The 13,303-nt window shown below is 46.8% G+C and overlaps 2 protein-coding genes across 2 annotated transcripts; both read left to right on the top strand.

Moving 5' to 3' along the window:
- The first annotated feature begins 4,843 nt into the window (after positions 1 to 4,843).
- On the top strand, positions 4,844 to 7,288 carry LOC105556383. The gene has a single exon (XM_012003469.1). It carries the CDS (start codon positions 4,844 to 4,846, stop codon positions 7,286 to 7,288), a length of 2,445 nt encoding a protein of 814 aa, XP_011858859.1.
- A 76-nt stretch (positions 7,289 to 7,364) lies between these two features.
- Positions 7,365 to 9,809, top strand: LOC105556384. The gene has a single exon (XM_012003470.1). It carries the CDS (start codon positions 7,365 to 7,367, stop codon positions 9,807 to 9,809), a length of 2,445 nt encoding a protein of 814 aa, XP_011858860.1.
- The last annotated feature ends 3,494 nt before the right edge of the window (positions 9,810 to 13,303 follow it).

The raw sequence follows: 13,303 nt of genomic DNA on the forward strand, positions 1-13,303 counted from the left end.
CTCTCTCTCTCTCTCTCTCTTCCGTTTCTCCTCTGCCCCTTGTTTCCTTCTTTTCTTTTCTCTCTCTTCGCTCCTATCTTCCCTTCTCTCCGCCTCGCTCCCCGACACACCGCTCTTCTTTCCTTCTCTCTTCTCCCTCACCCTGTTTCTCCATCTTCCGTCTTTCTTCTCCTCTTTTCCTCTCCTCCGCCTTCTCCTCTTTCTCTCCGCAGGCCGTCTTCCTCTCCGTCTCCCTCCTCTCTCCACCATTTCTTGCCTCCCTCCTTTCTGTTCCTCTTCTCTATCCTTCTCGTCTCTCTTCTCCCATCTGCACTCCGATGCTTCTTCTCTTTTCTCCTTTCTTCCTCCATCTGTCTTTCCCTCTTCCATCTCTCTTCCCTTCTTTTTCTTTCTTCCTTTCTTTCCAGTACCTCTCTCATCTCTCTCAGTCCTCCTTCCATCCTTCTTAACTGCTCCGTTAACTCTCTTCCTACCTCTCTCAACTCCTCTATCCATTGCCTCCTTTCGCGTCCGTTGCCTCCTCCTTCCATCCTCCTCTTCTCCGTTTTCTCTGTCTTCTCTCCCGCGCTTCTCCTCCTACTCCCCGTCTCCTCTCTTCCTCCTTCTTTCCTCTTCGTCTCTTCCCTATCCTGCTCTCTCCCTCTTCTCTCTCCTCTCCTTTTACTCTCCGCTCCTTCGCCCTCTCTCTCTCCTTCCTATGGAATAAGATCTGTCAATGTAAAAACCGTTATCCCCTTATCCATTAACACATGCGTGTATGCTTTACGCCACACGCATGTGTTTCTAGCCTCTAAAGATTCCTCCTCCGTCATGACTCCTTTGTTGTCCCCCTTCTTCCTCTCTCTCCTCTTTCTTCTCCTACCTCCTTTCCTCCGCTTTCTCCTCTCCTCTGATTCCTCTTCTTCCGCCTTTCCGCTTCTCGCCTTTCTTTCTCTCCTCGCTTCCACTTACTTATTCGCCTTCGCACGTGTCCATCGATTACTTGGTTCGACGTCTTCACCCCCCTCCATGGCTTCCATCGATTTTTCCTCGCTTTCGATTTCCTCTCGCCACTGAGTCGATCACTCGATCTCTTCAGCCAATCTCCTTCGTTCCCGTTCATCGATCTCTCGATTCGCCATCGTCACTCCCCTCGATCTCTCTCGATCTCTCGATTCTCCCGTCCAATCCTCTTCCTCCTCTGTGTCGATCCTCTCTCATCCACTCTCCCCCCCCCCCCATTCCGGCTCTCCTTGCTCCATACTGCCAACTCATGTTAGTTCACTTTTCCTTCCACTCTCTTTTTTCCTTCAACTTTCGTTTTTTCTTCCTGCCTCCATGTCCACCGATTCCTCTCCAGGTCCTCTCTCCATCACTTCTTCTTTCCGATCATTCCACTCTTACCCTTCCTTTCACTCCCTTTTTCACTTCACCTTCACTCCGAGCCTCCTTCTTAAGGCCTATGTCCACGATACTAGAACTTGGTCCAAGTTCTTGAATCTAGGAAAAATTACTAAAACTTGGATCGTGGACACACTGAACTTGGATGGAAAACTTGGATAGAAAGCTGGAACGAAAAAATACAACGCATCCCATTGTTACGTCAAAACCTCTTGGGATAGATTTGAGAAAGGAAATAGAGTTTTACGGGCAGATATTGAGGTATGGAATGACGTAACAAGTAATTTTAAAATACCTCGTTAACACGCTCGGAGGCGCGTGGAATCGAGCCGAACGCACTTTTCAAAGGCTCTGAAAAGGACAATGTCCCGAAAGGACACTCTGACTCTTTTCAAGAGCGGTGCGATCGCAGGTCCTAGTTTGGGACAAGGAAATTTATCCCTATTACCCTGGGACGGACCTTGTGCACTCTCAAAGGGGAACAAAGGGGGTGAGGTCTTTAAAAATAAAATAAATGAGAAAGAAATAAGTTTAATATAGCATTATATTTAGAGTTATAAATAACAGATAATTTTGGTTAAGCATTACAGTTAGGATTTGTAAAAAATAAAAAGATAGTTTTAAACTAAATATTTGAACAGATAATTTTTACTAGTCATTACATTAGACAAGAATTATATAAATAGGGTGATTTTAAACTAAACATTTTAACAGGTAATTTGTACTAGACATTACATTTAGAATTATAAATAACTAAGCATTATAGTTAACTAAACATTACATTAGACATTACACTTAACTGAGCGTTACATTTGCTTTGTGTTGTCGGACTTTACATTTCGCGGTGTGAGTGTATATATATATAATATGTGTGAGTGTGTTATCTGTGGTTATTATCGTGGAAGAAGGAGGGAATAGGCCCTGGAGGAACAGGATGAATACGGGTCTGGGATATTTTTCTCCGGGAATATAGACTGGGATGTGTCGGTCGGGGGAATCAGTGCGAACTCTGTCGAGGAGTTCTGGGATGTTCCTAGACATCCTAGACATCATAATGATTTCAGGACCTACGGTGAAGGTCCCTGATGGGAGAGGACGGGTGTAAGGAGGAATTTCGCGGATTAATTCGAAAAATTATTCGAATCTAATCCGCGGGCGAGTGAGAGGAGGGGGTTCGAATTCCTCGACAATCTCTATACTAGAGATCGAAGAGGCGGGGGACGGAGGGCTGTAGTCGGTTTCAAAGGCTTCGGGGTGAGAGCCTTCAGCCTCGGAGGGATGGGGAGGAGAATTTTGAGGAGAGGAAGAAGAGGGTAGAGGGTCCTCGATTTGGCTGTCGGGACGTGGGCAGAGGGGAGAAGAGGGAGAAAAGCAGTCGTGATTTTGTACACCGGGTGAATCGAGTTCCGCTTGAGGAATTTTATTTAAAGCGGCTAATAGACGTGCGCGCCGATTCCTCCGGTTCCTCTTTCTTTTTACAACGGCTCGCGACTTCCACCTGGGTCTTGGTTGTGGATCCCGTGAGTCCACTAAAATATTTATGTCGGTTAGGGAGCTTGGCTAGTTATAATGACTAAGTATAATACGAGCTGATAACTTCAGGGTTTATCTTTGGAAGAGAAAACGAATCGTATCGGATTCGCGCTAAAGCGGAATCCAGAGGCCCAAGACGAATTCTTGATGGGTGGGTATCTTCGATGTCGACTCGAGGGAGCAACGACAAGATATTTAAAATCTAGCGGAGGTCCCTTTAATTTGTTGAAATAATAAAAAAAAAGAATAAGGGGAAAGGGAGTCGTCGAGCCGAAAAATATAAATAAAAGAAAGGAAAAGAGATGATGTAGCTTACTAAATACTTATTGATAAAGAGGTTGGTGGATTGCATCTGGCGTCTGGTTGCGGCTGGGTCAGCTTGGTAGTCCATCGGCCAATTTCGCGCACAGATTTTATTTATACAAAGTAATTTCGGAATTACAATTTGAAACCACGACGTGAACTGACAGAAGCGCACTGGCGGAATCAAGAGCAGCCAAAAAGAGAGGCCGAGCCAGCAACGACCCGACTTATATACAAATTTTTAGGGGTGGATCTTGGTCATGGGATGTGGAACGATTTTTGGGATTTTAGTTCTTCATTGGTGGGTTATTTGGGGGGGGGGGGGGGGGTCATGGAATTGTTTCTGACCACTAAGTCGTTGTCGCCTTCTTGCCGCGTTTGATATTTGTTTTTGGGTATCATTTTCTTCAGTGACTTTATCGTTAAGATTACAGGTTGTGAAGTTTGTATTTCGAAATTCCCGTCTGAAGGGCCTGATACCATCCTATCTGTTATTTTCCCTTTTTCATCTCTCAACGGTTACCGACTAGTAACAATGTAAACTAAGTCGTTGTCGCCTTCTTGTCGCGGTTGATATTTGTTTTTGGGTATCATTTCCTTCAGTGACTTTATCGTTAAGATTACGAGTTGTGAAGTTTGTATTTCGAAATTCCCGTCTGAAGGGCCTGATACCATCCTATCTGTTATTTTCCCTTTTTTATCTCTGTTTCGGAACATACAAAAAAAAATCTGGAACGCCTCCGAGACGCGTTAAACCGCGCGCTTTCGGTTCTTGTCACGCACCTCAATACTTCTCATTCGCGGCCGTCTTCGTTGCTCGAGTGCGCTGTGTGCCAATTTGGATCTGTCGCGCACCCCCCGTTTAAGCGGATCCGTGCCGATAGATCCTTTAGGCTAAAAGTCTGAATCCGGCCTTTGGTGACGACGCATACCTTCTAGTTAGTGAGATTCGAGCGTCGCGTTGAAGATAAACTTCGTTGAGCTTCGACAGAGACTCCTTTCCGCCGATCATCGGCAAGTATTGTACCGGATCGCGCCAGCGGTATTATCGGTCCGCCTCGCGAATTATTGTCGACGTCGCGACTCTTTTCGGCCGTGAGTTCAGCACGTACCAGCCACGTGATCCGACCTTCTCCTTTGACCGAAGGCTCAGCCAGACAATATATCGAGGGAACGGTGGATCGCGCGTTCGCGAGCGGAGCTTGATCGCTGCGAGTTCACGATATCTCCGTCGCGACAAGATTTCCGTCGTGTTAGGAACTCACATCGAGTTCCAGAAGAAGATTTCCGTCGCGGTTCGCGCACAGCTGTGACGATCAAGCGTGAAGATTTCCGACCGTTCCGTTTCATTTTACGCCACCGTTCCGACCTCAAACTCAGCTGTTAAGTGTAATAAAGTTTACGTGGTTCTCAACGGTAGTTTTACAGTCAAGTCCCTTCCTCCCCTCCATTCCCGATTAAAATTCAATCAACCTAGCGCATTCCCAAACATTCTGGTCCTTCGAGCCGGATCGGGATTGAGGTTGTTGCCCTTTGACTGTTAACACAAATGAGTGCTACGCATTCGATCGCGAGTTAATCATCGTTCCGCGTAGTTGTGCAAAACAACCCCTACAATCAGTGCAAAATGGACTCCTTCGACGAATTGATGTACGAGCAGGTGTCACTAATGAAATCCGTGACTCATGCCGTATCCAATTTTAAAAAGTTGGGTCAAGCTAAGATGACCTACGCCGTGACTAAAAAACGCCTAGAGACTTTGGAGACGAGGTTCAACCAATGCCGTAAATTGGATGCCAAATTACTCGCTGCCACAGATGAAACGGAGAGGGCCAGTACATCATATTTGGCGAATCACGAGTTTGACGAGTGCCAAGACGCCTACGATTCAGCGTTGGACTATTTCGCAGAGGTTTTTCAAGACCTTTCCCCGTCCTCCCCTTCCACCTCGGCTAACGTAAGTCATTCGCGCGAATGTACGTCTCATACTCCACCAAATTTACCGAAAATCTCGCTGCCGACCTTCGATGGATCGTTCGATAAATGGGAGAGCTTCCGCGACCGTTTCAAGTCGATGATCATCGAAGAAAAAAGCCTGTCAATCGTACAAAAACTGCATCATTTATTTTCGTGTCTCAAAGGCGACGCGCTCACAGCGATCGAACATTTAACTGTTACGTCCGACAACTTTAAGGTAGCGTGGACGACTCTTTCGTCCAATTTCGAAAACGAGCGTCGGTTGATCAACGCATACATACATCGCCTATTTACATTGCCCAATGTCACTGCGAAATCAGCAACCGAACTTCGAGCTCTACAGAACCAACTAACTGCCGCGATTGCCGCGTTAAAGAATTTGTCGCGTCCGGTCGACCGTTGGAGCGATATCTTCGTTTATCTCGCAACGCAAAAACTCGATAAATCCTCGCGCGAAGCGTGGGAAATTAAGTTGGGTAAAACTCTTGCGTATCCTACATTTGCCGAAATTAGCGCGTTTTTAGATTCTCGTATCCGAGCCCTCGACGCTCTTGTACCCATCGCTCCGACGTCCGATAAACAGAGCGATAAATCAACTGCGAAATCAAAACACCGGGCGACCGCCTCACATACCACGAGCGCTACCAAACTTCCGTGTCCTGTGTGCGACTCGAATCATCTATTGTATCAATGTTCCGCGTTTCTCGCAAAAACTCCGACACAGCGATACGAAATAATTCGTAATGGCAAACGCTGCCTTAATTGTTTAAGTTCGAAGCATCAAGCAAAAGAGTGCACAAGTACCCGCTCGTGTAAAGAGTGCCATAAAAAGCATCACACGCTTTTACACTTTTCCGACGCCCCGAAATCAGCTGTTCACGCGTCACCGCTCCCCGCGGCAACGACTCCCATCGCGTCAACTACTGACATTTCCTCGCATATCGTTGCGAAAGCTAGACCAGCGCATCAAATTCTGCTTGCAACTGCTCGCGTTCGCGTACATTCAACGCACGGACGATCTCAATGGGCACGAGCGCTCATTGATCAAGGATCAGCGACATCCTTCATTACTGAGAATTTAGTACAGTCTTTAAGACCGAAATTGAAAACCGCTGTCAAGGTAACAGGTATCGGCGAGACACAGACTAGCGTTCGACACGCCGCTAACCTAACGATTACTCCCAGTAACGCGGATGCTCCGGTTTATTCAACCCCCGCGTTAATTCTAAGATCTCTTACTCAATATTCACCGAATCGTCTTGACATTCAAACACAATGGCCGCATTTGACTGGACTCACGTTAGCGGATCCCGATCCCGCGGGGTCAGATTCAATAGAAATCATAATAGGAGCTGATCTTTTCGGCTCCTTAATTCTCGATGGTCTTCGCAAAGGTGCCGCCAACGAACCGATTGCACAGAATACCGTCTTAGGATGGATTATTTCCGGGCCTACCGCGCATCCACGACCGCTATCTCAACCGTCGATCGGAGTGCATCACAGTTCTGTAACGGATGATCTCGACCAAACTTTTCGACGATTTTGGGAAATCGAGGAAGTTCCCACTTCCGAAAAATTAACTCCAGAAGAAAAGGCTTGCGACGACCACTTCCATTCGACGCATTCTCGCAATTCCGAAGGTCGTTATATAGTCAGACTTCCATTCAAAACCGGACCCCCTATCAATATTGGAGAGTCTCGACATACCGCACTTCAAAATTACCTTTGCACCGAAACCCGCCTTAAAACGGATTCAAAGAAATCAACAGAATATCACAACTTTTTAAAGGAATATTCTGATCTGGGACACATACTACGCGTCTCAGAACCCGAAAAATTAAACAATTCCACTCAAATCGTGTACATCCCGCACCACGCAGTATTCCGCGCTAACAGCGCAACTTCGCAAATCCGCATCGTTTTTAACGCATCAAGCCGAACTTCCAACGGTACGACGTTAAACGATCACTTGCTTCCGGGTCCTAAACTTCAACCTTGCCTCAATTATTTTGCGTTGGCGCTCATTTCGATACATTTACTCCGCCGACGTGGCAAAAATGTATTGCCAAATTATCGTCGATCCACGAGATCGTGACTATCAGCGCATCTTTTGGCGGCCGTCTCCATCATCTCCAGTGGAAGAATATCGTCTCTGTACCGTAACGTACGGCATGACGTCAGCTCCATACTTGGCATTGAAGGTTTTGAACCAACTCGCAATCGATGAGGGTGCTTCATTTCCGTTGGCGACTCCCATAGTCGATCGTCAAACGTACGTCGACGACTTTATTTTCGGTGCCGACGACAAGGCGATCGCTCGTCAAACGCGCGATCAGGTTGCTTCCCTTCTAAAAAGAGGTGGATTCGTGCTTAGAAAATGGGCAAGCAACCTGTCCGAACTCCTTGACGATGTCGAAGCTACCGATCACGGTCTCGCTCACGGCCGAGAGTTACGAGAAGATGAGAGCTTAAAAATTCTCGGTCTCACATGGAAACCAGATCGCGACATCTTCCAATTTATCGTTACAATTTCCGATCCGCCTGGCGATACCAAAAGAAAAATCCTGTCCGCCATCGCTAAGCTTTTCGATCCACTCGGATGGGCAACTCCCGTGATTATTCGAGCAAAAATTTTGATGCAACGCCTTTGGATAGCCAACTGTGATTGGGACGACGTCGTCCCATCGAAACTGCTTGAAGCCTGGCAACATTATCACATTCATCTCCATCAACTGGAAGAGGTGACGATTCCCCGCTGGACTCAACTCAGTCAGCAAGTACAGTATCGAGAATTGCACGGATTCTCAGATGCATCAACCAAGGCATCCGCTGCAGCGGTGTACCTTCGCGTTGTCAAGATGAACGGGATGGTCTCGGTCAATCTCCTAGCCGCAAAATCAAAAGTCGCTCCCGTCAAGACAATTAGCGTTCCGCGACTTGAGTTATCCGCCGCTCAGTTACTCGCACGACTCATCCAATTTATTCGCGAATCCCTCGACTTTCAGGAGACAAAAGTTTCTTGTTGGACCGATTCCACAATCACACTTGCTTGGTTGAGCCGACCTTCCACTACATGGAAGACCTTTATCGCCAACAGAGTCGCCGCGATTCACACTCTACTACCGGAAACTCCATGGCGTCACATACCGACTAAAGACAATCCTGCCGACTGTGCGTCGCGCGGCATTTCTCCAAACGATCTTGCCACAAATATTCATTGGTGGTCAGGACCCGATTGGCTTACTCAATCTTCCGAGCATTGGCCTAGCTCTCCATCGGATTTCGACCCCCGCGCGCTCAGCGAACAACGCGAAAACCAATCTCTAAATGCCACCGTTGTCGCACCGTGGGATCTATCACAGCGTTATTCATCATGGAGCAAGCTCCTTCGAATAACAGCCTACATCTATCGATTCGTAACGAATTCCCGCGCTCGAAATACCGATACCAACACGACGATACGACAACCTAGTGCTCGAATCTATTTAACTCCGACTGAGATTAAGTCCGCGGAAGCCTTTTGGATTCGTCACATTCAAGCCGAAATTTTCCCGTGCGAGATTTCGTCACTCGGCAAAGCGGCTCCAATAAAGAAGACCAGCTCATTGCTGTCATTGAATCCATATCTCGACGATAACCAAATGATTCGACTTGGTGGCCGGCTTCGGAATGCCACCTTGACCGACGACATTCGCAATCCGATTGTCCTCAAAGACCATCCCTTGGTCAGGATTATCATAATGGACACCCACCGACGATCTCTGCACGCTGGATCCCAATTAACGCTGGCTCGCCTTCGAGAAAAATTTTGGATCTTACGAGCTCGCTCTCTAGTCCGCGCTGTACTATACTCATGTGTACCTTGTACACGAGAGAAGGCTCAGATTCCCACCGAACTTATGGGTGACCTTCCGAATGTAAGAGTAAATCGCTCAAATCGAGCGTTCGAACATACCGGTGTCGATTATGCCGGTCCTATCCTCGTGCGTACCTCTCGTGGACGAGGCCATAAGGCACACAAAGCCTATATTTCCGTGTTCGTCTGTATGACGACAAAGGCGATCCACCTCGAGCTCGTCAGCGATTACTCGTCAGACGCTTTTATCGCTACATTACATCGCTTCGTGTCCCGCCGCGGATATCCTTCGTCGATTTATTCAGATAATGGAACTACGTTCCAAAGTGCCGATCGAGAACTTAGAATCGCAATTGCGAAGGCTCTCGAAAATTCGGACTTCCAAAACGCGCTTTCGACCGACGCCGTAACATGGCATTTTGTACCACCTTCCGCTCCACACTTCGGTGGACTATGGGAAGCTGCCGTACGCAGCGTCAAGTACCATTTAAGACGCTGTATCGGGTCACACACACTGACATTCGAAGAACTAACCACAGTTCTTTGTCGTATCGAATCCTGTTTGAATTCTCGTCCTCTTGGCTCCGTGTCCGACAATTTCGATGATTATAATGCGCTAACGCCAGGACACTTCTTAATCGGAGGACCAATTCTGGCTGCGCCACAGCCGAGCGTTCTCGATCATAACGAAACTCGCCTTTCCCGCTGGCAACACATTACCGAAAAATTTTGGAAATCTTGGTCAAACGATTATTTATAGACGTTGCAGCAGCGGCCAAAATGGAGAGTCGCACAACGCCTCGCGACCGTAGGTCGAATCGTTCTTTTGCGAAACGCAGTTGCGCCCCCGTGTCACTGGGAGCTCGGACGCATTTCCGAATGTCATCCCGGCGACGATGGGCTAACTCGAGTCGTTACCGTCCGCACCGCGCGTTCGCAGTATAAGCGTCCAATTGTCAAATTGTGTTTTTTACCAATCGATATCAACAACGAAACCGATCAAAGTTCCGCCACGGCGGGCGGCACTGCGTCCGACTAAACGTATATACTAATGTTCAAAATTTATTGTATTGCGCCATTCTTTGTACAAGTTAAAGTTCCCTTTTCCTTTTCGTTCCTTTCCAAGCGATCGAGAACGGTTGTTGTTTCGAATGATACCATTCGAGACGGGCGGTATGTTTCGGAACATACAAAAAAAAATCTGGAACGCCTCCGAGACGCGTTAAACCGCGCGCTTTCGGTTCTTGTCACGCACCTCAATACTTCTCATTCGCGGCCGTCTTCGTTGCTCGAGTGCGCTGTGTGCCAATTTGGATCTGTCGCGCACCCCCCGTTTAAGCGGATCCGTGCCGATAGATCCTTTAGGCTAAAAGTCTGAATCCGGCCTTTGGTGACGACGCATACCTTCTAGTTAGTGAGATTCGAACGTCGCGTTGAAGATAAACTTCGTTGAGCCTCGACAGAGACTCCTTTCCGCCGATCATCGGCAAGTATTGTACCGGATCGCGCCAGCGGTATTATCGGTCCGCCTCGCGAATTATTGTCGACGTCGCGACTCTTTTCGGCCGTGAGTTCAGCACGTACCAGCCACGTGATCCGACTTCTCCTTTGACCGAAGGCTCAGCCAGACAATATATCGAGGGAACGGTGGATCGCGCGTTCGCGAGCGGAGCTTGATCGCTGCGAGTTCACGATATCTCCGTCGCGACAAGATTTCCGTCGTGTTAGGAACTCACATCGAGTTCCAGAAGAAGATTTCCGTCGCGGTTCGCGCGCAGCTGTGACGATCAAGCGTGAAGATTTCCGACCGTTCCGTTTCATTTTACGCCACCGTTCCGACCTCAAACTCAGCTGTTAAGTGTAATAAAGTTTACGTGGTTCTCAACGGTAGTTTTACAGTCAAGTCCCTTCCTCCCCTCCACTCCCGATTAAAATTAAATCAACCTAGCGCATTCCCAAACAATCTCTCAACGGCTATCGACTAGCAACAATGTAAACTAAGTCGTTTCGAGTTGCGAAAAGTGAAACTTTGACAAAAAATTTTGTGGGGAAACGACTCGTGCGTTAGCTAGTCTATATCCGCTGATTTCTAAAATTAGTTTCTAAGAGAAGAAAAAGTATTTTACTTATGGTTTTCCGAAAGAGAGAAATCGTGGAGTCCACAGGAGGTAACACCATTTTTCCGTACTAGTTACTAGCTTTCTGATAGTGAAATACATTACTACCAACATCGTGTACTAAAAGAATGTGCTATATTCAGGGTTGGGAAGTAACTCGTTACTTGTAACGAAGTTACAGTTACAGTTACTTTTTTTCGGTAACTCTAACTTAACTTCGTTACTTTCTCTCCATCTGTAACTGTAACTTAACTTAGTTACATTTTTTTGGTAACTAGTAACTAATTTAACAGTTACATTAATAGTTACTTTATATATATTTCAAATCTCCATAGATCGCATTGCGCTTGTGCCTAAACGCCTTTATCGACACCAGAGAGAAATCTGAGAGGGGCCACGCCTTTGTGTTTAGTTGGGACCGATTTTCGCCATCAAAAGTCATAGCTCTATGTCAAAAGTGGATGTAAGAACTACGGAGACACATGATCTATTTATCGACACGGTCGATAAATATCACTTTTTGGTGCATGTCCGTGCTACATCCACTTTTCAACATTGTCTTAACATCCATAAATTGTGGATATAGCATAGACATACGGCAAAAAGCGATTTATTGACAGTGTCGGAAAGTGGATGTAGCACGGACACGGACCAAAAAGTGATTTATTTACAATATCGAAAAGCGAATTTAGCACGGACACGCACCAAAAAGTAATATTTATCGACCGTGTCGATAAGTAGATGTGTCTCCGTAGTTCTTACATCCACTTTTGATGGCGAAAATCGGTTTCAACTAAACACAAAGGCATGGCCGCTTTCACTTGTTCTCACTTTCTCAGGTTTCTCTCTGCCCGCGGTCGTTCTGTGCCGCGAGCTAACCCGTCCATCGACCGGCTGCCGTTGAAGATATCCGACGTGTTGTACAGATGCGTGATCGGCAACACATCGTCCTTGTCTTTCGACTTGTCCGATAAATTACGCGCTCTGACTTCCGGCGATCTCTCGCCGGACATGCGTTTCCCGTTCTCCGTTACCGTAGGCGTCGATGAGGTAAGCAGGACTTTTGACTTTCTACTCGAAGTCTCATCCACGTGAGTGTCAGTCTGAATCGGCGAAACCGTTGTCGTCGACGTCGTCGTCGTCGTCGTCGTCGTCGTCGACGTCGTCGTCACGTCTTTATCCGATATCTCTTCAGTAGCGCGATTCTGTAACTCGTTATGTCGTCGTTACGGGCTTTGCGCAGCTTTTCTACGGTATATTAGATCTGCGCAAAGCCCGTAACGACGACATAACGAGTTACAGAATCGCGCTACTGGGGCTCTATTTCGCACACGGTTACCGACGACCATCGATATCGTTAACGACGTTTGCGCAGCTTTTTTTTACATGATAGAAAAGTTGCGCCAACGTCGTTAACGATATCGATGGTCGTCGGTAATCGTGGAATAGAGGCCCAGGATCTCTGATGGATCCAGATTGTTCGCTTCCTTTGCAATGTCCGTTGGCATCAAAGTATGGCATCACTGCTTATGTGACCCTATCGATGTTAGTTTCGGAACACGTCTACAATTGTTTTTTGCGAACGGTTAGCAACGACCGGTGTTGACAGGCTCGTGCGTGTCGTGTGATCGCAACGTTTCGTGTGTAGAATTAGAGCACACAGCACCATAATAGCTTACGAAAAAGACGTAAGTGTAAACGTAGATTAGCGCACAAGCTTTGGCGTATCTCATACTTATCTCCAATTACATATGACGTTACATTTACGCCAAAGCTTGTGCGTTATCTACGTTTACGCTTGCGTCTTTATCGTAAGCTATTACGTTGCTTTGTGCTTTGACCCTTAATCGTTGAAGTGAGTGATTGACTGCGTGTGCCGCCCGTGATTTAACGGAAATTTTGGTTTATAATTCATTATCTAGCAAAAAAACATTTAACATATGACAAGAAGTGTTGAATATGGTGCTTAACTACGATTTGCTCTTGTGCATTCGATTTCGTTCCAGTGTAAAGAGAGATAAAAAGTAAAAGAGAAGTTCTTTTCACGTGTGGAAGCCGTGTTTCCACGGATATAGGAGTCGTGTACATGCACGTTTCATATGCTTTTTCTGCGATCCTGAACAAATATTCCTAATAA

The sequence above is a fragment of the Vollenhovia emeryi genome, unplaced genomic scaffold (genome assembly GCF_000949405.1).
Source record: "Vollenhovia emeryi isolate VEMERY1.0 unplaced genomic scaffold, V.emery_V1.0 DF940068.1, whole genome shotgun sequence".
Classification (NCBI taxonomy): Eukaryota; Metazoa; Arthropoda; class Insecta; order Hymenoptera; family Formicidae; genus Vollenhovia; species Vollenhovia emeryi.